Source organism: Serinus canaria, chromosome 19 (assembly GCF_022539315.1).
Source record: "Serinus canaria isolate serCan28SL12 chromosome 19, serCan2020, whole genome shotgun sequence".
Classification (NCBI taxonomy): Eukaryota; Metazoa; Chordata; class Aves; order Passeriformes; family Fringillidae; genus Serinus; species Serinus canaria.
In genome coordinates this window covers 3,738,197-3,764,170 of record NC_066332.1, presented here as the reverse complement: position 1 = coordinate 3,764,170, position 25,974 = coordinate 3,738,197, and the positions used below count along the sequence as shown (strand labels likewise).

General features: G+C 50.8%; 1 protein-coding gene across 1 annotated transcript; it reads left to right on the top strand.

Moving 5' to 3' along the window:
- The first annotated feature begins 398 nt into the window (after positions 1 to 398).
- Positions 399 to 25,746, top strand: CPD (carboxypeptidase D). Its single transcript, XM_018919437.3, has 21 exons — positions 399 to 1,112; positions 3,190 to 3,437; positions 10,007 to 10,149; positions 10,871 to 11,040; positions 11,607 to 11,974; positions 12,341 to 12,532; positions 13,382 to 13,549; positions 14,539 to 14,648; positions 15,071 to 15,173; positions 15,614 to 15,756; positions 16,282 to 16,451; positions 17,024 to 17,335; positions 18,489 to 18,684; positions 18,919 to 19,054; positions 19,749 to 19,898; positions 20,302 to 20,397; positions 20,490 to 20,554; positions 20,713 to 20,844; positions 21,172 to 21,357; positions 21,658 to 21,757; positions 22,760 to 25,746. The coding sequence occupies exons 1-21, from the start codon at positions 430 to 432 to the stop codon at positions 22,984 to 22,986; spliced, it is 4,098 nt and encodes a 1,365-aa protein (XP_018774982.3). The 5' UTR covers positions 399 to 429; the 3' UTR covers positions 22,987 to 25,746.
- Positions 25,747 to 25,974: the final 228 nt, after the last annotated feature.

Sequence of the window (25,974 nt, the reverse complement as noted above, 5' to 3'; positions counted from 1 at the left end):
TGGGCGATCCGCCTCTCCCGCAGCGGTGAGCGCAGTGGAACCGCTCATGCAGGGGCCTTCGTGAGGGCAAACAGCGAGCGCCAAGAGCGAGAGGCCGCATTGTCCTGAGGGAGGACGGAACCCCCCTGTCCTCGGAGCCCCCTGGAGCCCGAGTGACTCCGCTCCGTTCCGTTCCGTTCCCGCTGAGCCCCGCGCCGGGGCGGGACCAGAGCCCGCAGGGGGCGCCGCGGCGCACGGTAACACCCACCCCGTGACGTAACGCCCCCGCCGCCTTTCATTGGTCCCTCACGGCCCAGTCCGGGAGGCTCCTCCCCCGCGGCCGCCGCTGATTGGCGAGCACGGGGGCAGGTCCCGCCCCCCGGGGCAGCGCCACCGCCCCCTCGGCCCGGACCGGGAGCGGCGCCGCGGGACCGGGGCGTGCGCGGGGCCATGGCGAGCGCGACGCGGGAGCTGCGGGCGATGCCGCGGCTGCTGCCGCTCCTCTGCGCGCTGCTGCTGCCCTCGCTGCAGAGCCCGGCCCGCTCCCCCCACATCAAGAAAGCGGAGGCGGCGGCGGCGGCGCCCGGCGAGGCGCTGCGGTACCTGCACTCGGCCGAGCTGGGCGAGGCGCTGCGGGCGCTGGAGGCCACGGCCCCCCCGGGCCTGGTGCGGCTCTTCAGCATCGGGCAGTCGGTGGAGAAGCGGCCGCTGTGGGTGCTGCGCCTCACGGCCGGGCTGGGCCCCGAGCAGCCCGACGAGCCGCCCGGCGGCGCGGCCCTGCCCGGGCGGCCGCAGGTGAAGCTCGTGGGGAACATGCACGGGGACGAGCCGCTGGCGCGGCCGCTGCTGCTGCGCCTGGCCTGGGAGCTGGTGCTGGGCTGGGCCGGCGGCGACGAGCGCATCGTCCGCCTGCTCAACACCACCGACCTGTACCTGCTGCCCAGCCTCAACCCCGACGGCTTCGAACGCGCCCAGGAAGGCGATTGCGGCGGCGGCGGCGCCGAGGGCGGGCGGGAGAACAGCCGCGGCCGCGACCTCAACCGCAGCTTCCCCGACCAGTTCGGGGACGCCGAGCCCAACCTGGAGCCCGTGCCGGAGGTGAAGGCGCTCATCGACTGGATGCGCCGCAACAGGTGAGAGCGCTGCCCGCTCCCCTCTGCCCGGCGCGCCGCTCCGCGCCACGGGAGACCCTCGGGTTCGCTCCCCGAGGGTGTCAGCCAGCTTCCAGCCCTTCCCGGTGCTTCCCAGCAAGGCCCGGGGGGGAAGGAGAAGTAATTTCCCCACCTGTTTATCCCCAGCCCGCCTCCCTGCAGCCGGGACCGTCCTGGGCTGGGGAGAGCTTCGGTGGCCCCAGAGTTTGTGCAGCTGCCAGGGAGCTGCAGCAGCCCCGCGGGGCACAGCCCGTGTGTCCTGCACACACCCAGGTGTTCCGGCCTCCATGGTCATCTGCAGGTCTCCCATCTCGCTGGAAACTTCTCACCTGCTTGGCTGTGAGCTTGTCAGTGGGTCTTGCTCTTAGGGCCAATAATGCTTACTCCACAAGCTTTAGGGTACTGGAAATACTTGGGGTTAAGCATCTGTGTACGACCATGTTAACAAAGTTGTGTTGGACAGGGCTTCTTCCCCTCTTCTTTGTGTTGCATGGGAAATACCCTGGATTTAGCAATAATGCTCTGTGCAGCAGCATTTCCAAAGACAGGCCCTGTTTCTACAGCTGCCTTCCCCATGTGTTCAGTTGAAGCACGTGGGGCTGAGCCTCGAGCATCCCTGCTGACCCATTTGTCTCTCTCCATCCTAAGGGATAGCCCAGGGGGAAGCTGCTGTGCCTGGAGTGCAGCAGCCCAGGAGAGGAGATGGTGCCTTTAAAGCCCAGCTCTGGTGTGGGGGTCTGGGGCAGCCCCAGAAAATGCAGTGGCCAAGCTGGGCACTGATTCTTCATTTGTCATGTGTTCTTCAGAGAACTCTGTAAGGTCCAGACTACAAAGGTCAATGCAACCAACTGTGGGAAATTGTGCAGAGAAAGCAGCAATGCACTGCAGCAAACTGTGGCCCTCTTCCCAAAGTAGGGATAGAAAGAGATGAAGAGGGGGCTGACAGTGCACTCTAGGGCTGTTGGTTGACTCCAACCAACACACAAAACATTCAGCATCCTGTACTGTTTGCTCATGTGTAGGAAACAAAATTTATGTGAACAAATGATCTTCATAAAAACTTGGTGGATAGCAGTGCCCATGGGGATCGTGCTGCAGAGAAATTGCAAAAACTTCAGAAGTAACTTCTTGTCCTAAGAATCCTTTAGGAGAGCTCTGGTGCAGCACTTTGCACTAAAATCCTTCCAGAGTTGGTTCAGCTCGAAATTAATTACTGGGGAAACTCATGTGCATTCTTGATATAATTTTGGAAACTCCTTGAGCTTTTTTTATTTTTTTTCCTCTTAGTGTGTGAGGTGGGATTTGCTATCCCACCTATATTTGATGTCACTCTCAGCCAGGGTGAAACAGGAAGAAAGTGGTGCTTTGTGTGTCCCTCTGCCTGGCAGCACCAGTTAATACTGGTGTAATTGTTAGACTAACATAACTGCTGATAGAAAAATGAATGGGTAAACAGAACTGTTTGATTAAAAAGGGAGATAGTGGGTGTAATGCAATTTGTGTGCACTATTTTAAGCAAGGTAGAGGTATTGGTCACATTACCTCTGCTTGGAAACCAAATCCCATTTGAGCAAATGCACAGGAGAGTTCTTTTTCCCCACAGTGCTGTGTTTGGTGGGAAGAGGAGAACAGAGAAAATTACCTTTGGGATTCACTGAAATGCTTGTGCAGCCTGTGATCAGACTGAAGGGGGATGTGGGGCATGCCCTGCTATATTTTCTGACTTGAGATTTTAACAACTCTGTTTCACATCCAGATTTTATTTGTGAGTTAATTCTGTTGCACATACCACGTGTACTCAGAGCTTGACAAGAATAGTCTGTCACTGAGTCTGGGGGCTTGGTCTTAGGCTGCAGAAAAAAACCTGTTCCATCTCCAGAACTGATTCCACTTTCAGTATGTGCCTTTTGCCTCAAAAAGCAAAAAGTCCAAAACTGGGGACTCCAGAGAGTGTGATTTGGGTGGGGAAGCAGCAGAATAACTGGTTTGGTGGCTGTAGCCAACTTCCTGTTGCAATATTTCCAGTCTGACTTTTTGTCCCTTTCCTTCCCAACCCCAGGTTTCTGCTCTCTGGCAATCTCCATGGTGGCTCTGTGGTGGCAAGCTACCCCTACGATGACTCGCCCACACACAGGCTCACAGGAGTTTACAGTAAATCAGCTGATGATGAAGTCTTCAAATATTTGGCAAAAGCTTATGCTTCACATCACCCCATCATGAGAACTGGCAAACCCAACTGCCCTGGAGAGGAGGGAGAGACCTTCCCAGATGGCATCACAAATGGTGCCCAGTGGTATGATGTGGAAGGTAAGCTGTGCTCACCTGAGAACTCCCATCCAGACCAGTGGTGATTATCACAGAGGAGAGCACTGGGGGTTAAGTGATATTTTTAACTTTGAATGTGTTCTAGCAGCTTGAAATGGAGAGAGGTGGCATTGTGGGAACACCAGCTGATGAGTAACAGCTTGGGAGGTGTTTGTAGGGAAGAGATCACAGCAAACTGAAGGGTTCTTTCTGACCCTCTTATGTAGTGGAGAGTTGTCCTGCACGTGGGAGGCTTCATTTGCCAAATGAATTCTTGTAGGTCTCTTGACAGTTGCTAAATTTTGATACAGGAAAGAGGAAATGATTCTGAATGGTATTAAGCCAATACCAATGTTCTGTGAGGTCTTTTAACCTCTGAGCTTGTAATTTTGTGATTATAGAATAACCTGCTGTAAAACTGTGTGAAATTTAGATACATGTTCTGAGCTAACCAAGGAGTTCTTGCTGAAAATGGGGTTTGCATGGACTGCTCTACTCATAGACCTGTGTGGGAGGTGACAGCCTGCATGACCTGTTCTTATCCACCAGTGTGGGAGATCTAGAAGGGATCTGAGATTTGCCCTGCAGGAGCCTCTAGGAGAGCTCCTGACCCCTCCATTATGCAGCTGCACATGGAAGTGAGCTGAACAGGAGCAAATGACCTCCTGGTGCCACCACTCTGCCTGTGCAGATGGAGGTTTCAGGCCTGGCTCAGCCACACAGTGGGTTGCTGTGTGTGTGTTGGTTTGGTTGAAAATTTAAATAATAATTCATGTGAGGAGAAGCTCTCATGGGAAAGGGAGCTCCCAGGTAGGCCCATTGCTGTGGCTCCTTGGTGGATGTTGTACAGGCAGGGCAGGAACTTCTGTGGTGAGTACACAGCAAAAAAGTTGCAGAAATGATCTCAAGAAGTTGTGTTGCTATGCTGCTCTGCTTTTTTTCCCTTCTGCTGTGGCTGAGGGATGATGGCAGAAGTGCTGAGCTGGCAGTGACAGGCAATGCTGTTTATCCTTCAGAGCTTGCAGATGAATCATTTCTGGTAAGACAGTGTCTTTCTGGAGCATGGGCTTTGCAGCAGAGTCTTGTGTTAATTCTGCATGCAGCTTGCTTGGGAAAGCTGGAGAGGGATCCATTACAGGGCCTGAACACAACATCTCTGAGCTGGAAGAGGAAGGCTTGAATTTAAGCAGCGGTTGAATCATCCCCCAGGATTTCACTGGGCAAATAAGATGTCGTGTTCAAATAAGATGTGGTTTGATCTCTTTCTCTACCAGCTGTCTCCTTCCCTCTACCCTGCTGTTTGCAGGCTCAAGGTTCACTCTGCTGCTGTGAGAAGTCCAGCAGGAGGAAAGTTTGTGTAATCTGGTGACTTGGCTTGTGAGGGAACAGGATATCCTGGATGATCTGTGCTGCCTTGTTGTGGTGGCTGTTCTGGGCAAACACCTTGGATGGGAAGTTTCTTTACTGCAGCTCTGAGATCTTCTCTCCTTGTAATGAAGTGGGGTGGGTGTGCTTTGAAAGGAAAATTATTCCAGAGCTTTGGGTCTGTGTTCTCCTGACCCCAGAGAGCTGCATTTTTCACTGCAGGGATGACTTTTTCATCCTCCTGCTTGGCTGTGAGGCTGATTGGTGGCTGTGCACTGTGTGTGAACCTTTCAGGCTGTTTTTGCTTTGCCATCAGTACAAAGAAATGGCATCATTTTCTTTTCACAGGAAATAAAAGGTGTGAAGTGCAGACCAGATTGCTCTGTGCTGCTGTCACTGTGGTTTATGTCTATCCAATAGCCTCCAGCACCCAGTCTCTGCAGAATAAACCCTGTCTCTGTGACAAGCCACAGGCTGGGGCTCAGCACTGATGGCTGTAGGGCACTCATGGGCAGAGATTGCAGGGAGGATGCACTGACTGGACTCTGAGGGTGGAACAGGATGACAGCAGCAGTTCCCCCAGAGCCAAGGAATTCATGTAACATGTAACCTAGGGAGAGCATGGGTGAACTGACCAATACCATGCTTGTAATTTGATGTTGTGTCTGTTCACCCCTTTGGGGCTGTAGGTTTTAGTGTTTATTTTTAGTAGTGGATGAAGAGCAGGCAGAGGGGATTCAGTTGTAAGTGCTGTGACAGAAGCAGCAAAACCATCAGAGGCTGTTTTGAGTCATCTGAGTTACTCAGCTCTGTGCCAAGGACTGCAGAGGCTCGTGCTTGGATCAGGAGGCCTTTCCCAGGGATTGCAGAATTGAAATGTGTGGTGAAGTGAGGCTGGGGAAATCCCAGTCCCTGAGCTGAGCTCTAGAGGTAGATAACCAGAGTTCCTGCTTCTGTGAGCTGTGCAGGGCATGTGCTCGAGGCCTTCAGATCAGGTTGTGCCAAGAGAGACTCCTGCAGGCTCCAAGTGAACTAAAGCCAGGAAAAACAAAGAAATGAGAACACACTGTTTCAACAGGTGGAAATTTTCCTGCCACATTGTATCATGTGAAATCAAACATGCTGGAGAGCAAACTGCCACAGGATTCATTGTCCCACAGTTACCAATTCAATTTTATGCTGGTGCCAGACTCCATTAACTTCCATTTGAGTTTGCAAACAGCCTCTTACATGTGTCAGATGGAGGTGGCAAATACAAACCATGAGAGTAATTGCTGAGGTCAAGTGTGCACAGAGGAAGATGGATCTCTGCCAAACAGCTGAATTTGGCTCCTGCATTCCAGCTGCTGTAGATAAGCACAGTGGTGACTGGGATGCTTTTAGAGGCTATCTCTGGTGTGCATGCTCCTTCTCTTCCTTTTTAACCTTTGAGGGTTTTAACTACCAAGTGGCTGGTTCAGATCAAGGGAATACATGCAGTGTTGGGCTGGGGTATGGAGAGCAGTTGAGAAACCACTCTCAGCTCTGGGCAGGATGTGTTTTGCCTTTGTGTTGTTCAGAGATCTAGGTCAGAAACTAAATTCAGCATTGAGCATATTTTGTGGGCAGCCTTGGAAAGTTTGTTTTAGTATGCAGTCCCTTCCTAAAATATATTTTCTTGCTAGTTTGTCTCTCTCATGTCCAGGTGCTTGAGATGTTTCTGGTGTCTACTGGGCGGCACTTCTCAGGTTGAAAGTGGATTTTGGTTACCTGTGTGCTTACTGGGTTGTTTTGATTGTGGTTATCAGCCACATTGAGCTTCCAACCAACTTTTAGTGGCCTCCAGCTCGGTGCAGTTGAAATCACTGCTGAGAACAGTGTGGCATCACTGTGGTGGCCTCTGTTTCCTGGGCATGGCAGAGGGCACTTGCACAGAGTAAGCTCTTGTAGAAGCTCTCAGCCATGTCTTTCTGCACAATTTGCTGCACTTATGTGCTTGTATTTTCATGAAAGTCTTGCTTGCTGCAGTTCTTTTTCTTCTTGAGAGAAGTATTGGCTTGCTGGTTTGAGTGTCTTAAGGCCTCTTTTCACATCTGTCATGTGCTGCTGGGCAGTGCTGTGCTGGTGCAGCTCTTGGGGAGACTCTGCCCTTGTCTTTGAGAAAAGGCTGCTGGGCTTGGGTCATGCAGCTGCTGCAGTTGGAGGCCCCCAAACCTCACCTCCTTTGAGTTTTAATGATTGCAGACTAATGGACCAGAACATTCTTCTGCCTGCTTGGTGCTGCTGCTGGTGCTCACTCAGTCCCATGCTATGAGAGAATCAGTTCTGAGCAAAGTCAGCGACTTGTGCCACACATTGAATCATGTCTCCAGCTTGCTTGGTGCCATCTGCTCTCTCTGCAGAGCAGACATGGCTGTTTCTCTGCTTTAGCTTAGCTGCAGGTTCCTTATCTGCTGCTGTCTGTTCCAGTGAGAGCTGGAATTAGTTTTCTGCATAGTGCAGTTTGAAAATAGAGTCCTTCTTGGCTGGCCTGACAGGCTTCTCCTGGCATGTGGAGTATTTATGGTATCTGGGTCCTCAGGCTTGACTCTAGAGAGCTGCATTCTCCTGGTTTGAGCTTGGCAGGGAGCAGAGGCCCCTCTGTCAGTGTGAGCTCTGCAGTGTTTGTGCTGCTGGAGGCCTGGGATCCCTGCCTGAAGTGCAGTCCTGATGCTCAGGGAGTGGGTCAGAGCAGGAGAGAGGTTTGTTCTGAGCATTTCTGTGACCTACTGCCAGCCAGGGGATGACTTGCCGTGCCACTAAGCTGCTCACTGATAAAAAGGGGAGTGGTGCTTCATGGGGAGGCTGAAACTTTTCATAGTGTGGGCTAAAAGGCACCCCATGGTTAAAATGCTGAAGTAAATCCAAGTGGTTAACCCAGATATTACCCAAACAGAGTAGAAGCACTGTAGTCTGGCAGTTTTCTCCCTCAGGTGTGTATTCTCTGCTCCATGAATGCAGTGCCCTGCTCATGGCAGGCTGAGTGCAGATCTCTCTTTACCCCTCTGGGTCTCTGCATAGTCAGGGGAGACTGTGCAGATGGTATGTGGGAAAATACGTAATTCCACATGCTGTAAAATAACTGTCCTGCTCTGCAGCAGAACTGTGTGAAGGCCAAATATGTGCAGTGGATACAATCCAAATTTTCAAGAATGCAGTGTACTACTTTCTCCAAGAGACAGTTTTACCAGAATTGATGTAGCAAGCTCTAATTTAGTCCGTTGCTGCTCTATTATGGGTGAGCATCTGTCCTGAATTTGCTTGAATGGCAGATGAAGCACTAAATATGTTTCATAATGGCTCTGGTTTACGTTTTGGATGTTTTCAAGTGCATTAACGTCCTGCTAGGAGCAGATGGTTAGGGGCTGGCAAATCGTTTGGCTCGGCATGGTGTTTACTGGTGAGAGAGCAGCCTGCTGTGCCTGACTGTTCTGAGCCTGGTTACAGGAGCTGAATGAAGCTGAGGGTAGATCAGACCCACAGCCCTTGTTTTTCTAACCCCTTGAACTGAGTTTGAGAGTTAGAAAGTCCTCCAGCACGTTGTGGCCCCCTGTGCTGGACAGGAAAGTCTCTTTCCTGTTTTGATGTCAGCCCGTGCACAAGCTGCAGTGCTCTCCTGGCTGCAAGGGACATTTGATTAGTTACAATAAAAGGTCCATGTTCCCTTAGCAGCACACTCCCAGGAGAACTGGGAGGAACTGGGACATCTTTGTTGTGGTCCCATCCCACACATCTTCCCAGGGGCCTGTTCTAAATCCTACTTTGTGCTGTTAGTCCATCCCTGCTTTACCCAGCTGCAGTGGAGCTGTTGAATTCAGAGCAGTGGGCTGTGACCTTCTGGGCCACCCCCTCTGGTAGAAGCCTCTTCTGCTTGGTCAGGTGCTGCTGGTTTTCAGCTGTTCCTGCCCAGGCATTAACACAGCCCCTGCCAGTGCCAGGCAGTGCATTTGCATCAGGATATTGATCCATTCTGGCTGGTTAATTGGCCAGTGCCACGGAGGGTCCCTCACTTCAAGGGGCTTGTGAATGACTAGGAAACTGCTCAAAGGGAATGAGGTCTATTGGCAGAGCATTGATGCAGAGCTTCAGTGGGCCAAGCAAAGGGTGGGTACACAAAATCTGCATTTCTAACAGACCTTCCTGCTGGGGCTCTGCAGGCTGGTGCCATATCTGCCACAGCTCTCTGCTTTCTTTCTCCTAGATTTGACATCTGCCTCCTGTGGAGAAAATGCATTGCTGTTCCCTTAGAGAGGGACTTCTGAGGGTCAGTTCAAGTCCCTCAACTCATGCAGTAGAGACTGTGGCCCCCTGTGTCCAGGTGACCCTGGTAGGAGTCACTCTGTTGGTGTGGAGATTGCAGGTGCTGCAGTGCAGGTTGGGTTGGAGCTGTCTAGGAAGTGGTGGCCAAGAGTGTGACCCACCAGTCTGCCTGTGTTATAACTAAATAAGTTTGTGTAAGCCAGGAGACTTTGTCAGCATGCAAGAAACGTGGTGTGATGTGTCTTTCCTTACTGACACAACTGCCTGATTGGGTGGTGGGAGCAATCCTTTCATGTGGTCATCTGGCTACTGTCATGTGGTGGGGTTTAGCAGGGTGATTCTGACACCTGTTTCACAGACATGTGGTTTTCCTAAGAGGCTTTTGGGAGAACAGTTGTCCTTGAAACTGATTCCAGTGTGCAGATTTGAGCTGCCAGCTCCCAAATTGATCATCTGGTATTCTTTTCTATCAAAGGCCTCAAACTCATTTTGAGTGAAGTAACCTCTCTTGCAGGGAGACCTCACAAATCTTGAAGTAGCTTAGAATGCTCAGGGAAGGACTTGGCATTCTGGACTTGCTCAGAATCTGGTGTGTTTGCCCTGGCACTCTGGGTTTGTCATGTCTGGAAATGTAAAATGAACCTGTATGAATTCCCAAGAGCTGTGCTGATGAGTTCAGCTGGTGGAGCAGTGAGACAAAAGGAGTGTCACTTTGAGCTGGCTGTGGCTGATTTGAATGGCCCAGTGCTCCTGTTACAGCACAGGGTGTCATCGTAATGTGAGCTGACTTTTCTCCTTAGCTGCTCACTCTGGAGCTGGGGCAGCATCCTGGGGAGATGCTGTGTGGGGCTGAAGGACAAGGAGAAATAGCATCCTGTGGTGGGATGTGTGTGCATTGCTCTTGGGACATCTCTGCCTCCTTTTCTCAGGTGGGATGCAGGATTACAACTACGTGTGGGCCAACTGCTTTGAGATCACATTGGAGCTGTCCTGCTGCAAATACCCACCGACTTCTGAGCTTCCAAAGGAGTGGGAGAACAACCGGGAATCTCTCCTGGCTTTCATTGAGAAGGTAGTGAGGGCTGGGCTGGGTGTGGGGTGGCAGCTGTGAAACCTGTGCAGCCCATCCTGGGCTGGGAGCACCGTGTTCAGGTGCCCTCGGGGCTTTGTTTGCTGTGTGAGGTAATGCAGGTGCTGCAGCTTTATTTAGAGGTTGGTGACTACAAAGCTGCTGTGTTTCTCTGTGGTTCTGCCACAGCTCCCACATGCCCCACAATAGCAGAGCTTTGCTCTTGTGGGGTGCAGTGTTAGAGGGACTGATTGCTGCAGATCTCCCTAAGTCATGCGAAGTACTGGCTGGTCTCAGTGCCATGAATCTCCAGTGATGTTCACAAGCATCCACACTGCTGAGACCCTGGCTTGCAGAGCCCTCTGCCAGGCTGTCTCCAGATGCTGTGTATGAGTTGAGTAGGTGACAGCTTAGGCTGGGATCACAGGCAGCAGAATTTGGCCTGTAAAGATGCTATGTTCATATTGCAATTTGCCAATGTTGATGAATTAGGGAGTTTGTTAGGGAGGGTAAATTCAGAGATCCTGCTGCCTTCCCAGTCCATGCTGGCATTCCTGTCCTTGCTGCGTGGCTGAACACTGAGTCCTGAGCCCCCGGGTGCCTTTGCCTGGCAGCTGCCCTGCTCTGCTGCATTTGGGGAGGAGTGAGGGGGTATTGCTGCCTTAGGACACAGTTCCCCTGATGTTGCCTGTCTTCAGCCAGGCCCTGTCGTTGTTTTCCTCAGGTGCACATTGGTGTGAAGGGCTTTGTGAGGGATGCAGTCACAGGAGCTGGTCTGGACAATGCCACCATCGCTGTTGCCGGTATCGCTCATAACATCACAGCAGGGAGGTTTGGTGATTACCACCGGCTGCTGGTGCCTGGGACCTACAACGTGACTGCGTTTGTGATGGGGTAATGTCTCTGTGGCAGCCTGTGCCCACACTGCCAATTGCTCCTGTTCCTTCTACTGATTTTCCCCCCCAAAACACCTTATGTACTGAAAGGGCTTGGCTGGAAGCTGCAGCAGTAATTGGTTCCAGCTCAGAGTTGCAGCTGTGTTTGCTCCTGCAGCAGGATGCTGTTGAGTGCCCAGAATTTCTGTCAACTTTTGTTTGACTGCTTGTATCAAATTGCAACTTCTGTGCAAAGTGAGGAAGTGGAGTAGGGTAACCCCAACAGGAGTTTGTGTTGTCCCAAGCCTGGGTGTGGATGTGTAACTTGCTCCTTGGCTAGTGCTGTGATACACCTGGGGCTTGTTCCCTGCTGAGCCTATGGACTCTTGCAAGGACAGCAGTGGAGCTGGGTTTGGTGGCAGAGGGATGAGTCCCATCAGCTTAGTCCCTGTGAATCTCTCGGTCATTTACATCCCAGTGCATTTGGGCTGGGGGGGGGTAGGTTGGAGTGATGGAAGGACTGCAGGGAGTTTTGGCTTCTGCTCTTCAGAGCCTCCTTGCTGAAGCCAGTTGTTTATTCCACAGCTACACACCAGTGACCAAAGAGAACATCGAGGTGAAGGAGGGAGATGCAACAGAAGTGAACTTCTCCTTGCAGCCGACTGTGATGCCACCAGCTCCTAATGTCACCCAGCTCACGGCAGCTCCTGCCCCTGTCACTGCCATCACCCCCACCCCTGTGCAGGCTGAGACCCCAAAGCCAACCCCTGTCCATGAACCCATCCAGCCCGTGGACTTCCGGCACCACCACTTCTCGGACATGGAGATCTTCCTGCGGCGCTACGCCAACGAGTACCCCAGCATCACCCGCCTCTACTCCGTGGGCAAGTCCGTGGAGCTGCGGGAGCTCTACGTCATGGAGATCTCTGACAACCCTGGTGTCCACGAAGCAGGTGATGTGGGAAATCCTCTTTTGCAAGGCACAAATGCAAGTGACCCTTTACACTGGGAGAAGCAGAGCTGGCGCCTCTCCTGAGAGACTGAGCTGCTCCTTGTAGTATTCTTGATAAAAAGTGTGAGTGCAGTAGGTGTTAGAGCATTGCTGGCGACATCTGTGCTGGTCATGGAGCTCTAGAGAAGAAGGACAAAGAGACTTCCATGAGATATTGTTCTTTTTGGGGTTGTGGGAGCAGAAATGTGAGTTTTAGGTAAATGCCCTCAGGCAAAGCTTGCAAGAGCAATGCTTAGGGTGGTGAGGTGTCTCCAAGCTGTAACATAGTGGTTATAATTGTTTCTGTGGTGTAACCATGTGTCTGCAGGTGAGCCAGAGTTCAAGTACATTGGTAACATGCACGGGAATGAAGTTGTGGGGCGAGAGCTTCTCCTGAACCTCATCGAGTACCTCTGCAAGAACTTTGGCACAGATCCTGAAGTGACTGACTTGGTCCAGAGCACACGGATCCACATCATGCCATCCATGAACCCTGATGGCTATGAGAAGTCCCAGGAAGGTATTGCTGTCTGTGCCAAAATCTGTGGGGTTCCAAGCTCTCAGAACAAGCCTTTGGGTTCATGGGATCCCTGGGAAATCTGGGAGCCTTGCTGGAGCAGGAGTGATCTCCACACAGGGAGGCTGGGAAGGGACTTGGTGTGTGCTGTGGGATGAGTGGGTGGACCCTGATTGATGGATGCTGGAAGCTGTTGGGGAGAGCTTTTCTATTTCAGCAGTGCTGTGAGCTGCCCCTGTTTGGGTCCCCTGATGGTTTGTGGCTAATCCAGGGCTTTCTTTGAAAAAAGACATTTCTTTGAGACAGCTCTTGCTTGCTGTGTTTTGGTCCATTCTCTTAGTAAATGCAGTGTGGGAGCCAGGCTGTCTGCAGAGCACTTGTCCAAGGATAACACAGACTTTTACCATGAGGTTGAAACTGGCAAAAACATCCTTCAGGGAAGTCTTAGAACTACGTGGCTCTTGCAGATTGGCAGAACAGAGCCTGTCCAGAATCACTTTCTGGAAGCAGAGCTCTGCTTGGGTCTAACAAAGAACTTGTCTGGCTGGTTTGAGAAGGTGAGCTCTGAGGTTTCTGTGGTCGTGACATCCGGCTGCAGAGATTGTTCATGGTTCAGTGCCTTTCTGCTGCTCTGACTGCCCTGAGAGCCTGAGCAAACACCCACTGGAAGGGCCCCCAGGCATTGCTGCACAGAGCAGGCCACTTCTGGGGAAGGCCTGGGTGCCCCGGGGTGCAGGGGGCCAGCACTGCTGTGCTCTCTGCTCTCTTCACCAACTACTACTTGTAAACTCTGTAGTAAGAGGTTGAAGCCTCTTCACAGGACATGGGTTTGAACTTGTGTTTCATTTTCAGGAGACAAAGGAGGTACTGTTGGCAGAAACAACAGCAACAACTATGACCTGAACAGGAACTTTCCAGATCAGTTTGTCCATGTGACAGACCCTCCCCAGCCAGAAACTCGTGCTGTCATGGCCTGGCTCCAGTCTTACCCGTTTGTGCTCTCAGCAAACCTGCATGGAGGTACAGCATCCAAACCAAGCTCCTTCCTCTGTGCTGGGCTTGTGGGAGTTGCAGGGATGTCTCCAGGGTGTTCTAGGTGTGCACTGGGGAGCTCTTGTGCTGCAAGATGGAGCAGAAACAGGAAACAGAGTGTGAAAAATCCTGTGCTCAAACATATTTGTAGGGAGTTGAGGTGGCTGCTGGGAAGATCCCAACCACTTCTCTGAAGGGAGCATCTGGGAGATGGGGATGGACTCTCTTGTCAGCAGTTGCTCAGCAGATGGTCTGGGAATGGGATATAGAGCTGTGGCTGTTAAGGGCTTTACAGCATTTATAGAGTGAATGCAGTCCTGAGGGTTCCCTGCCTTGAATCGCATGGTGGAACTATGAAATTTGCAGTAATTTAATTATCCTTTTGGAGTATTCTAAATTAAATCTCTGTTATTATAGCTTAGTCCCTAGACAGTTTGTCTGCTGGCTTGTAGCTGTGGTAACTTGCAGGTGGATGCTTTGTTGCCATTGTGTTTGGTTTGTAGAGCAGAAGTGTCATGTGTGGGTGCGAGGGGGCTGGCAGGTCTCCAGCTGCAGTGGTGTCTGGGGTTTTGTGGTGCTATTAGTACAGCTTCCTTGGGGAAACCTTCAGCAATAAACTCCAGAAAGCTGAAAAACTGCAACATTTGGGTCAAAAGCACCATGCATGTTCTGGGAAATTCTTCCCCTTGCTTCCACTTTTCTGTGAAAGCAATTATTATGTGGTTGTGTTCAGCCCTCCTTCATATAAGAGCCAAAGCTTTGATGTTGTTGTGGCTTTGGTTCTCCTTCCTGACTAGGTGTGGTGTTATCTCTTCCTGTGCTTCTGTCTCTTCTATCCACTGGGCTTAATGCTTTGTTCAATGCCAAGTCTTGAGAAACAGAAGGCTTGGCACTTGCTGGAGAAAAATTTCCACTGTTATGCTGAGGGATCACTGGGCAAGCACCCAAGAATGAGCCAAAGCTTGCTTTGCCTGCAGGTTCCCTGGTGGTTAATTACCCCTTCGATGACGATGAGCAAGGAATAGCCATATACAGTAAATCCCCAGATGATGCTGTGTTCCAGAAGCTGGCACTTGCCTACTCCAAGGTAAAGCTCTAACAGGAAAATAGCACATCCTGCTAGGTTGACTTCTGGAAACTCCTTTTCAGTTTCCAGGGAGCCTCCTGAGCAGCTGGTAGAGGTGGGTGCAGGCACTGTGGCTGAGCCCCTGGTGTTGCAGGCACAGCAGGAGGATCCTACAGGAGGCTCCCATTCCATGAGTGATGCCCAGCATGCACTGTCTGCAGGCACTGAGGGAGGACAGCTCTGTGCAGGCACTTTGAAGGGTGGTGGAAAATGCTGCTCATGGGCTGGGAGGAGAGAGCAAGGATATCTGGGCTGGGATTGGGTGTGGGTGCAGTCAGTGCACACACATCTGAGTTTGGTAACCCTGAATGTGTGACTAAGGGTAGAACAAGAGTGCCTGTGGAGTGCAGGCTCACCTTCAAATGTTGCATCTTGTTTTACAGGAAAATGCAAAGATGTACCAGGGAAGCCCTTGTAAGGATATGTACCCCACTGAGTACTTCCCACATGGCATCACTAACGGGGCTCAATGGTACAACGTTCCAGGTAAAGCACACCTGAAATCTCCTGCACTGTTTGTCTTCAACTTAATGCATGTGCAGCTTAAATAATTTAGTCTGATCAGTCAGGAACTCTGCACTGGTCAGCTCAGATTAATGGGACTCAGGTTTCTTTTATAACCTCTTAAATAATGTACCCTAATAAAGTTGTTCCCAGGGGAAGGAATTTATAGTGTAGTTTCTCTGGCTATTAGCAAAATGGCTTCATAAAATTTTACAGCACTTTATTAGCATGAAAGGTATTTACAAGAAGGAAGGTTATTTGTCTGCTCTTTTGGCATCCCTTTGAAGCTTAAATCCTGCCCTGTGTAAAAGCCTTTTCCCTTCAAGTCTGTACTTCATCTTTCTCAGGTATCTTGACTTTTTTTTATTTTTTTAAGCTGTGGTACTTCAGAAGTCAAAACTTCTTTTACATTCTTGTTGTAGGTGGGATGCAAGACTGGAATTACTTACATACAAACTGCTTTGAAGTGACCATTGAGCTGGGCTGTGTGAAATACCCAAAGGCTGAGGAGCTGCCAAAGTACTGGGCACAGAACCGGCGCTCACTGCTGCAGTTCATCAAACAGGTGAGGTGCCTTGACCTCAGGCCAGGCCAGCTCCCTCTGAGGTTTGCTTTAGACAAGTCAGAATGAACAGGGTGATCTGGCCACCTTTCCTGGCTGCTTCCTGACCAGCCTGGCTACCTGCTCTACAGAAATCACCCCATCAGAGCCTGTCTCAACTGCTCTCTCTTCTCAACATACCAAAAATCTGTATGGAAGTAGCATCCAGAGGATGCAGGGTGGGGGCTTTTTATGTACCACTACCTTGGGTTTCCTGAGGCTGGAATGTCCCTCATATTCTCTTCCTGACTAAGTGGGGCTGGTGCTCACACCTGGGGTGTGCAAACAAAGGTGTGGAGCAGAATGCCATGCTGACACCCTGAGCCAAACAATTGCTCATTGTACTCATCACGTGATCTTTGTCCACGCCAGCTGCTTGCCAGTCCAACCTGAACCCTTTTGGAACACCTTGCTCCTCTGGGAATGCTGAAAATGTGAGGGGTGGGAGGCAGAGTGGGGGCTGGCACTCAGCAGAGCTCCTTTGTGCAGGTTCACCAGGGTGTCTGGGGCTTTGTGCTGGATGCTGTGGACAAGAGGGGCATCCTCAATGCCACCATCAGTGTGGCTGACATCAACCACCCAGTGACCACCTTCAAGGATGGAGACTTCTGGCGCCTGCTGGTCCCAGGGACCTACAAAATCACAGCATCTGCCCGAGGGTGAGCAAGCCCCAGACAAGGAGCAAACAGCTGCATGACTGACTTCCCACTCAGGAGTATTCCAGCACCTCTGCCTGCCTACAGCCCATGTAGGCATGGGTGTTTCTCCTGCCCTCTGGCCTGTGCAGAGATAGCAGTGTGAGACTGCTGTGGTGTCAGACTGCTCACCTGGCTCTGGGATACAATCCCAGTCCTCCCTTGATAGTGGATAACTTGGTGTCTTTAGGGGAAATTCTTTTCCAGGCAGCTGCCCATAGAAGAGACTTGATCACTTCAGTGCTGCCAAAATTCTGTGTTAAAGCAGCCTGACTTGTTCTCTTGCCAGTCTGCCATGTAACCCTGCCACACCTGAGCCAAAAGCAGCTCAATGCCATGTTGGAGCCTGAGTTGTTCCCTGTCCTCCTGCCATTCCCACATCCCTTTGAGCTGTTCTTGCTCCTCATTTCTGTGCTTTTTCACTGTGGGCAGGGGAGCAGTAGCAGTCCCTTGTGGGTGTGTAGTCAGGAATGAGGCTGGCTTGTTCAAGGTTTCAAATGCCTGATGTTTTCTTGTACCTTCTCCTCCCTGGGCAGGTATGATCCACTCAGTAAGATGGTGGAAGTTGACAGCAAAGGTGGGGTGCAGGTCAACTTCACTCTTTCACGGACAGACAGCAAAGTGGAAGAGGGGAAGGTGCTGGTCTTGAATACCCCAGACACCAGCAACCCCAACGAGAAGGAGTTTGAGACCCTGATCAAAGATCTCTCTGCTGAGAATGGTCTGGAGCGGCTCCTGCTCACCTCCTCCAGGGATGTGACTCCGTACAGATACCGGCCCTACAAGGACCTCTCTGAGTTCCTCCGCGGCCTCTACCTCAACTACCCACACATCACAAACCTCACCAGGTGAAAACAGAGCAGCCTGGGCTGGGGATGTTGTGAAGTTGTTAGTCATGAACACAGTGCAGAGATGGGGAGCACGCTCCTCTCTTCTCTGTGCTCTCTGAGCTGGAGGGACCCCATGTGTAAGGACATGGTAGCAGAGCAATGGCTGCTGCGCCTCAAAGGTGCATCCATGTGCTGTTCCCTGACTTAGTTCCCCAGAGATGCTTGGGACTGGTGATATTCCCAGCACTGATATCCCAGATTTCTGCAAATATCTCTGTTCATTACTGTTTTGTCTGTTCTTTAAACCCTTTCTGAAATCCACCCTGCTGAAGAGTCCCCAGCAAAAATGACCAGATATGACTTACAAATCTCAGATGGCCTTTTTTTCATTGTCTGCCTCCAGATTGTATTTCAGTAGTGCAAGACACTTTTGTGTGAGCTTGCCCTGGGCCAAGGTCTGTGCCCTCCTGCAGAAGACCAGCTGCTGCCATCCTCTGCTTTCCTTTGTGACCTGTAACGCTTACCCTCTGTCAGCTTTAGAAAGCACAAATCCCTTTGTCCCAGGGCCTCATTTGCTTGTTGTAACCAGGCACAATGTGCTCATGTGCTGTCCCTGCTGGTGCCAAGGCTGCTTTGCTGATCTGTAGCCTCTATTGTCCCTTCAGTTGCATCAGCCATGAGCCTGTTCCTGCTTTCATTGCACTCAGTTTGCCAACTTAGCAGCATGGCTGTAGCAACAGCTCCTGCATTACTGGGAACAGGCCTCTTTTGTCCTACTTTATAAATTAGTTTGATGTCCAAATGTATCCTGCTCTGAAAGGAAAAAAGAAACAAAACAAAAGCCACCACTGGCAGGACAGAGGATCCAACAGTTCCACATTTATTGTGATCTCATAGGCTGTATGGAGATGTATGGAGCATTGGATATTCTGTGCATCTGGACCTAAATACACCCTTACCCAGATGCTGGTGTTCAAACTGATGTTCAGAGTGAATTCTGTTCAGTGCTGCTGCAAATCTGCCCCCCAGTCTGCTTGTGTTTCTCTTGCCTTTGCGGCCCCCGCTGGAGGCTGGCAGCACTTCCTTTCCACACTGGGATTTCTCCATGGGGTCAGGCTGGAGTTGCAGCTCTCTTGCTGAGCTGACACTCCCATTTCCTATCTCTTGGCAGTTTGGGTCAGAGTGTGGAGTTCCGCCAGATCTGGTCCCTTGAAATCTCCAACAAGCCCAACGAGTCCGAGCCCGAGGAGCCCAAGATCCGCTTTGTTGCTGGGATTCACGGAAACGCTCCCGTTGGGACAGAGCTGCTCCTGACACTGGCAGAATTCCTTTGCATGAACTACAAGAAGAATGATGCTATCACAAAGGTGAGAGGCCAATCCAAAGACCTCCTTGGAGCCTTCCAGCTGTAGCCCAAGATGGCAATGCTCACTGGGGGAGACTCCTTCTGCCAAAACTGGTGTGGGGCTTGCTGTGGTTCCGTGTGTAACAGGGAGGTGTGTGACCCACAGGATGAGAACCTCAAACTGCAGCTCCTAGCTTAAGATCCAGGGCAATTAACCCTACTAATTGCACTTTGTGCTGTTTCTCCTTTTGCTCAGCTGATTGACCGGACACGGATTGTGATTGTGCCTTCCCTGAACCCAGACGGACGCGAGATCGCGCAGGAGAGAGGCTGCACCTCAAAGATCGGCCAGACCAACGCTCATGGCAGAGATCTGGACACAGATTTCACAAGTAAAACAACTGCCCCATGGTTGGCTGGAGTCACTGGGTTACAGGGTCTGCCTGTAAAGAAGGCAGTGCTCCAGGCAGCACAGCTGCTGGGAAGCTTCCAGAGCTCGGATCCTCTTTACAGACAGCAATTTGCAGTCTCTTATGTACAAGAGACAAAGCAGAGTTATTTAGGAGTAGGAGAGGTCAGATAATACCTGATGTATTCTTATTCTTAATGGATTTCTTTCATCTCTGAAAAACTGCCCTCTGTTCATGCTCCCCAGGAAGAGTCTCCTTTTTCCATGTTTTTCTGGTTTCCATGCAACTGTATCCATAGCACTGTATCAGCCCACCCTTCCTGAGGAGGAAATGTTCTCTGCCCAAGTTTGGCTGGGATCATCCTAACTCATTCCTTAAGAAAATGTCAATTCTGTGAAAACACACATGAAATACCTTCTGCAACACAAAAGGAAATAGCTTGGGGAATTTGTGGTGCTGCACATTTGTTTAGCTTTGCAGATGAATCCCCCCCCCATGCATAGTGTGCACTGGGTGCTTTACTTGATTGGTCAGCTGCACCTGCTGAGATCTAACAGAGGCCATCTTATACCTACAGCAGACCTAATTTCAGACATATAGGATGTACTTCTGGCTTCTCAAGCAGCAGAGGTAACTGTTCTTAGTTCCCTTTTCTATTTGTTGTTCTGATTTATAGGCAATTACACCCGGTACTCAGCGGCACGAGAGCCTGAGACCAAAGCCATCGTGGAGAACTTGATCCTGAAGCATGATTTCAGCCTCTCTGTTGCTCTGGATGGAGGATCTCTGCTTGTCACTTACCCCTATGACAAGCCAACACAGTCAGGTGTGACCAACTGCCTGGGTCCCCTCAGGCTGTCTCTGCAGAGGTTCATGTGACCACGTGCTGTAAGGGCTTTTTGTGCTCCTGGTGTTCTGTAGCCTCCTTTGTGTTCAGCTCTTTGTGTGTGGAGTTGACAGTCTCTAAGTAAATCTATAAAACCTCACAGGGTTCAGCTAGGGATCAGAACATTTACAATTTCTATACCTACAGCAGTATCTCAACCTTTTCTTTGCCAGAACCAGTATAAAGTCTGCTTTTGATACTGCCCCTTAATGTTAGAGGAAATAGGAATGCTCTGAAACAGTATGTGTCTCTGTTTAGTACAGGATCAGGGGGTTAAAATGGGAATCTTTCCCATGCAGGGAACAAGAGTTGCATGCTCAAAGTCTCACTTTTCCTGTTGCAGTGGAGAACAAAGAAACACTAAAGCATTTGGCATCTGTGTATGCAAACAACCACCCAGTGATGCATTTGGGCCAGCCAGGCTGTCCAAATAAGTCAGGTATGTTTGGTTGAATCCTTTAACCCCCTGTCAGCTTGTGGCAGACTCTGCCAGGCAGGCTCTGGCTGACAGCTGTGTTTTTGCTCTCACAGATGAGACAATTCCTGGTGGAGTGATCCGGGGCTCGGAGTGGCACAGTCACCTGGGAAGTATGAAGGTACTGCTGCATGGCACAGGGCTTCTCGTCTCTGCTAAACCACCAATAAAAAGCATATTTGTCCTGATGTCTGGGCAAAGCTTCTCCCCCTTCAGCTGCACTTTGCAAAGCTTTTTTTTATTACCTCTTTCCTTGTAACTGTGGTTTTGTTTTTGCAGGATTTCAGCGTGACATTTGGTCAGTGTCCTGAGATCACTGTTTATACCGGCTGCTGCTACTTCCCCAGTGCTGGACAGCTTCCTGGCCTGTGGGCAGACCACAGGAAATCTCTCCTTAGCATGCTTGTGGAGGTGAGCTGCAGTCTGTGGGAGGAAATTCTGGCAGGGAGTGAAGTGGTGGGGAGGGGGGAGAGGAAGAGAACAGCATGGAGAGTCTTTGTGGTTTGGTTGGTGCTGTGTAATTACAGATGTTCATGACTTAGGCCTTATGAGGAAGGCAGCAAGTGACCAGGGCATGTGTTGACACAAGAGTTAAACATCTGCTGTGTTGCCTTGCACTGTTATTTATTGTGAGGGTCAGGGATGGCAGGTGGGCTGTATTTTAGAGATCTCGTTTTAGTTACAAATGCACTGTAAGCTTGGATCTGAATGTGAAGTGTTTTAAATGCTTTGTTTCAGGTCCACAAGGGAGTGCATGGCATTGTCCAAGACAAGAGTGGCAGGGCAATTTCTAAAGCTGCCATTGTTCTGAATGAAGGCTTGAGGGTGTACACTAAGGAAGGTGGCTATTTCCACGTGCTCCTGGCTCCAGGTTTTCACAGCATTGATGCAACAGCCAGTGGGTACCAGCAGAAACATGTCAAGGTACATGAATGTCCATGTTGGAGATGTTCCCCCATTCCCTTTCACATAAAATCTTCCCTGTTTGGGCTCTGCCTGGCTGTGCCTGTGTTTAGCTGCTGATTAGGTGCCATCAGGAACTGTTTTCTGCTTTGACAGAATGGATGGAGAACAACTTTTCAGCACAGCAGGGTGGTTTTGGGAGTACCTTTTCTTTCCATGACACTTTTCTTTGATCAGGGCAGGACCAGGCAGATGACAAATGTCTCTCTTGTCTGGATCCCCAAGCTCTGAGATGATCTCACCTCTCATGTCTTTCTGCAGGTCTTTGTACGTGATGATGCACCCAGCTCTGTGTTCATTGTGTTTGATACAGAAAACAGGATTTTTGGACTGCCAAGAGAGCTGGTTATAACTGTGGCAGGTACAGTGATGTTTTTTATCAAAGCTTTGAGCTTTGCTTTCTGAACCAGTTCATGCTGACAGAGACTCCACTGAACTGGGAAAGCAGTCTGCAGGCTTAAGCCATCTCCTGCTTTCCCTTCTGAAAGCACTCTTGTCCTTGGTTCTGCCTAGTAGGAGGGAGGGAGGAAGTAGAGTGTTTTGCAGGGGTTTGGAGGGTCCAAAATATACTGAGGTATCTGGAATGGGGAGAGCTTGTGTGCATAGGAGATCTTGCTGCTTCAAGGCTTTTTTAGGTGTTGTGACATCAGATAAGCGTGAAGAGATTATTTTATTTTCTCAAGGTGGCAGCTGCTGGGGAGGGGTGTGTGGGAGTTTAGACCCAGTGGTCTGTAGTGGAGCTTGGGGATAATCTCCTAGATTTCAAACTGAAAATGGAGTGTGTCCTGTTCTTGGAGCAGCTCTCCTCTCCTCCATGGCCTAGGAGGAAGGAGCAGGGTCACAATGAAGTGAAGAAGGTGGTTGTGACTGCAGGAGGGAGGAGAGATGCTGGCAGGTCAGGGAGTTTCTGGCATGGTATTGTAATTCAAGAGCCCTGATGAAGGCAGGAATGATGCATCTGACTCCATGTTCTCAGAAGGCTAATTTATTGCTTTATTATACTATATTATATTAAAGAATGCTATACTAAAGAATACAGAGAAGATACTTAATGCTAAAAAGATAATAATGAAACTCGTGACTCTTTCTAGAGTCCCGACACAGCTTGGCCAATGAGTTAAAACAACTCACACTGGAATCCAATCAGGCAATCACCTCTGAGTACACAGTTTCTAAACACATTTTACATGAGCACAACACAGGAGAAGCAAATAAGATAAGAATTTTTTTCCTTTTCTTTGAAGTTTCTCTTGCTGCCTTTCAGCTTCTCAGGAGGAAAACTGGGCGAAAGAATTTTTCAGAGAATGTGAATGCCACAGCGTGGGGGAACGTGGCATTAACTTTGGTGTCCTCTCTCTGGCAGGTGCCAGCATGTCTGCCCTGGTGCTCACTGCCTGTATCATCTGGTGTGTGTGTTCCATCAAGTCCAACAGACACAAGGATGGCTTCCACCGCCTCCGGCAGCACCACGACGACTACGAGGACGAAATCCGCATGATGTCCACTGGCTCCAAGAAATCCCTCCTGAGCCACGAGTTCCAGGATGAAACAGACACTGAGGAAGAAACACTGTACTCCAGCAAACACTGACACCTCCAGAGCAGGAGAGGAGGTTCCCATGGACCAGACCTGGTGGTGGGGGGGCGATCCCTGTGGTTCAGTTTTGAAATGTTAGCTTCAGGATGTGTCCTCCAGAGGGGTGGGTGGCAGCTCCCAGCTTCCCTCTGTTTACCCTGTTCCTGTGTACTCAGTGGGTGTTGGAGGCTGTTTCTGAGATAGGGACGTGGTTTGTTACATTTTTGGGTCAAGATCTGGAGGTTTATATGATGTGGTTTGAAAGGCAGCTTTAATAGAGTGGCCAGCAGAGCTCTTAGCATTTCCCCAGCATCTCAGCACAGGGAGCAGATGGTGGGGAAGTGCCCCAAGACCTGCACAGGGTCGTGGTCATAACACTCCAAAAAAGGTCTCTCTACCTGTTTTGATTTCATGTTTTCCACTACACGCTTGGGGGAAGCCAGGTCCTTCATGTAACTCCACATTCTGCAGAGCAGCCCTCAGAAAAAACCCAAAAAAAGCCTTTGGTTCTCAGCTGTTCCCTTGGAGCTTTTCCCACCATGGGTTGCTGTGGCTTGCTGTGACCTGCAGTGGTTGTGGAGCACCTCTAATGTGTCACTACTTTCAGGGAGTGACTTGGCCTCCTAAAGGCTGGGGGAGATGACATTGCTCTTGATGTGAGCTGGAGAGAGTCAGAGCTCCAGTGAGCCCTGACAGAGCTCCACTGCCTGCCAGCTCTGCCATGCTGCTGTTCCTCACTTCTGGGGAGCAAAGAAACTTTATCCCCATCACCCTGGTTGTGTTTTGTTTGTGTCATAGCTTGGCTTTGGGGTCTCATGTTCATGTTCCAATAGCTCAGTGCCTGAAAGAGCAGCTGGAAGGTTGTTCTAAGCAAATTGATTCACTCATCTGTAGAAAACCTGATCAATTTTGCTCAAATCCACCACTATTCAGGAGGAAACAGTGAAATTTGACCACTGCTTTGTATTTTAGCATTACTGGAGCAGCAGGGAGAGGTCATGGGAGTATCCATGGCTCAACTTAGGTGCTAAATTCTGAAGAAAACCTGCACCATTTGCCACTGTCCACCTAATACCATTTAATCACTGAGCTCTGGTGATGGCAGGCAGCAAATTTTCTGCTGGCTTGGCTCTGTTTGCTCCTGCAGCACCCCTGGAGTGTGGAGCAGGAGCTCCACCTGTGTGTGTGGCTGCAGCTGTGGTGCAGGGAGTGAGGAAGGGCTGAACTGTGCTGAGGGAGAAGGGAAAAGCAGCCAGATTCTGTTCTGTAGCACTTGGCAGGAGGTTGGAAAGAGGAGCTGCAGCACACATCCCTAAGACATGTGGGATTTGTGGGGAATAGAAGGGGTGTCCGGAAGGAAAGAATGGTTGAAATGCTTGATTTCCAAAGCCTTTATGTATCTCTGATGTTCCTGTGCTTTCTGCAGAAGCAGAAGGCTGGGGTTAGAATAGGCACTTACTTTCTTTCTCTTTTTCTTTTTTAATTCTTGCCCCACTGACCTGATTTCTGGGGTGCAGGAGCCTTAGGCCTTGAGTTTGCCCTGAGCTGCTCTGTCCTCCAGAGGGCTGGGGATGTCCACTGGTGAAACCTGCACGTGGTGTCTGTGGGTGGAGGGGTTACACCCAAAAATCTAATGGGGTCTGCTCTGCAGGGCTCTGACTGGTCTCCTCGGGGGGAACAGCCCCACTCGAGTCCCATGGGCCATGTCACCTGGGGCAGAAGCTGTTCCTCACCCCTGCCTGTGGAAATGCCCTTCCAGAGCCACGTGGCTGCAGCTGTGCTGCCGTGGTCATCATCTTATCTGGTTCTGTGCAGGGACAGAGAGAGAATCCTCTGACACCTTCCCTGTTCCACAGGGAATTCCATTGCAGGAAACACAAGGTGTGGCTGGGGAGGTGTTCTGGGAACAGGGAGATGATGATGCTGAGCACTCCCTGTGCTCCTGTCCCACATCTGCTGTGACAGAACTGCTCTGGTTGCCTTGTGCAGGAGCCATGAACATCTCTGTGCCCGTTCCCAGCTCACTGTGCTGAGCAAGGAATGGGGTTTGGTCCCTTTTTGTCCCTTTTCCACCTGTAATGGGCTGCAGGACACCAGCACACAGTAGCATTAATCCTGCCTCATCTCTGAACTGTTCCTCCTTTAACAAGAGACACAGTAGATTTTATTTAAAGTCGAGTTTGCAAATTGCTCTTAGGGCTGTGTTTGGGCTTTGTTTGCTCTGGCAGCAGGTAATGGACAGAGCTGGCCCTGCTTTGTCCCTGTAGCAATAAGTCCTGTTAGGAACTGGCCCTTTCCCTCAGAATGCATTTCAGAATTAGCTGTGGGAGTAGGTGTGTATATTTAAGGTGAGTGGATTTGAGATATTTTGCAAACGTGTGAGACTTTTCTACGCAGCAGGACCAAGGGAGGTGCCTCGCTCTGGCTCCAGATCCGCGCTTGGAGCTTGGCCAGCCCTGGGGCTGCTCCTGGGCACTTTGGGAAGGCAGGAGCGGCTCCCGTGCCCTAGGTCCGTCTGTCTGTCCGTCCATCCAGCCGCGCCCCGGGCCGAGAGGAGCCGGTCCCCGCGGGCACCGTCCCTGTCGCTGTCGCTCCGTGCACTTGTGCCTTCAGATAAATAAATGTAATTTTCAAAGGGACTTGAATCTCCGTTCCGGGCAGCGGGAGGGGAGGGGGCGGCGCGGGGCTGGGCCTGGCTCTGCCCTCGGCCGCCGCCGCCTGTTTTTTACCTGTATACCGAGATCAATAATCTGTATAAAACTATTTTGATGTCCACGTGCGTTCTCTCGTTCTTCCTTACAACGGGGCGGGGGGGAGCGGGACTGGAGGAGCGGCATTGGGATGGGGATGGGGGCTGGAGGAGCGGCATTGGGATGGGGATGGGGGCTGGAGGAGCGGCATTGGGGTGGGGATCTGGGCTGGAGGAGCGGCATTGGGGTGGGGATCGGGTCTGGGTCGGGGCTGGAGGAGCGGCTTTGGGATGGGGATCGGGTCGGGGTCGGG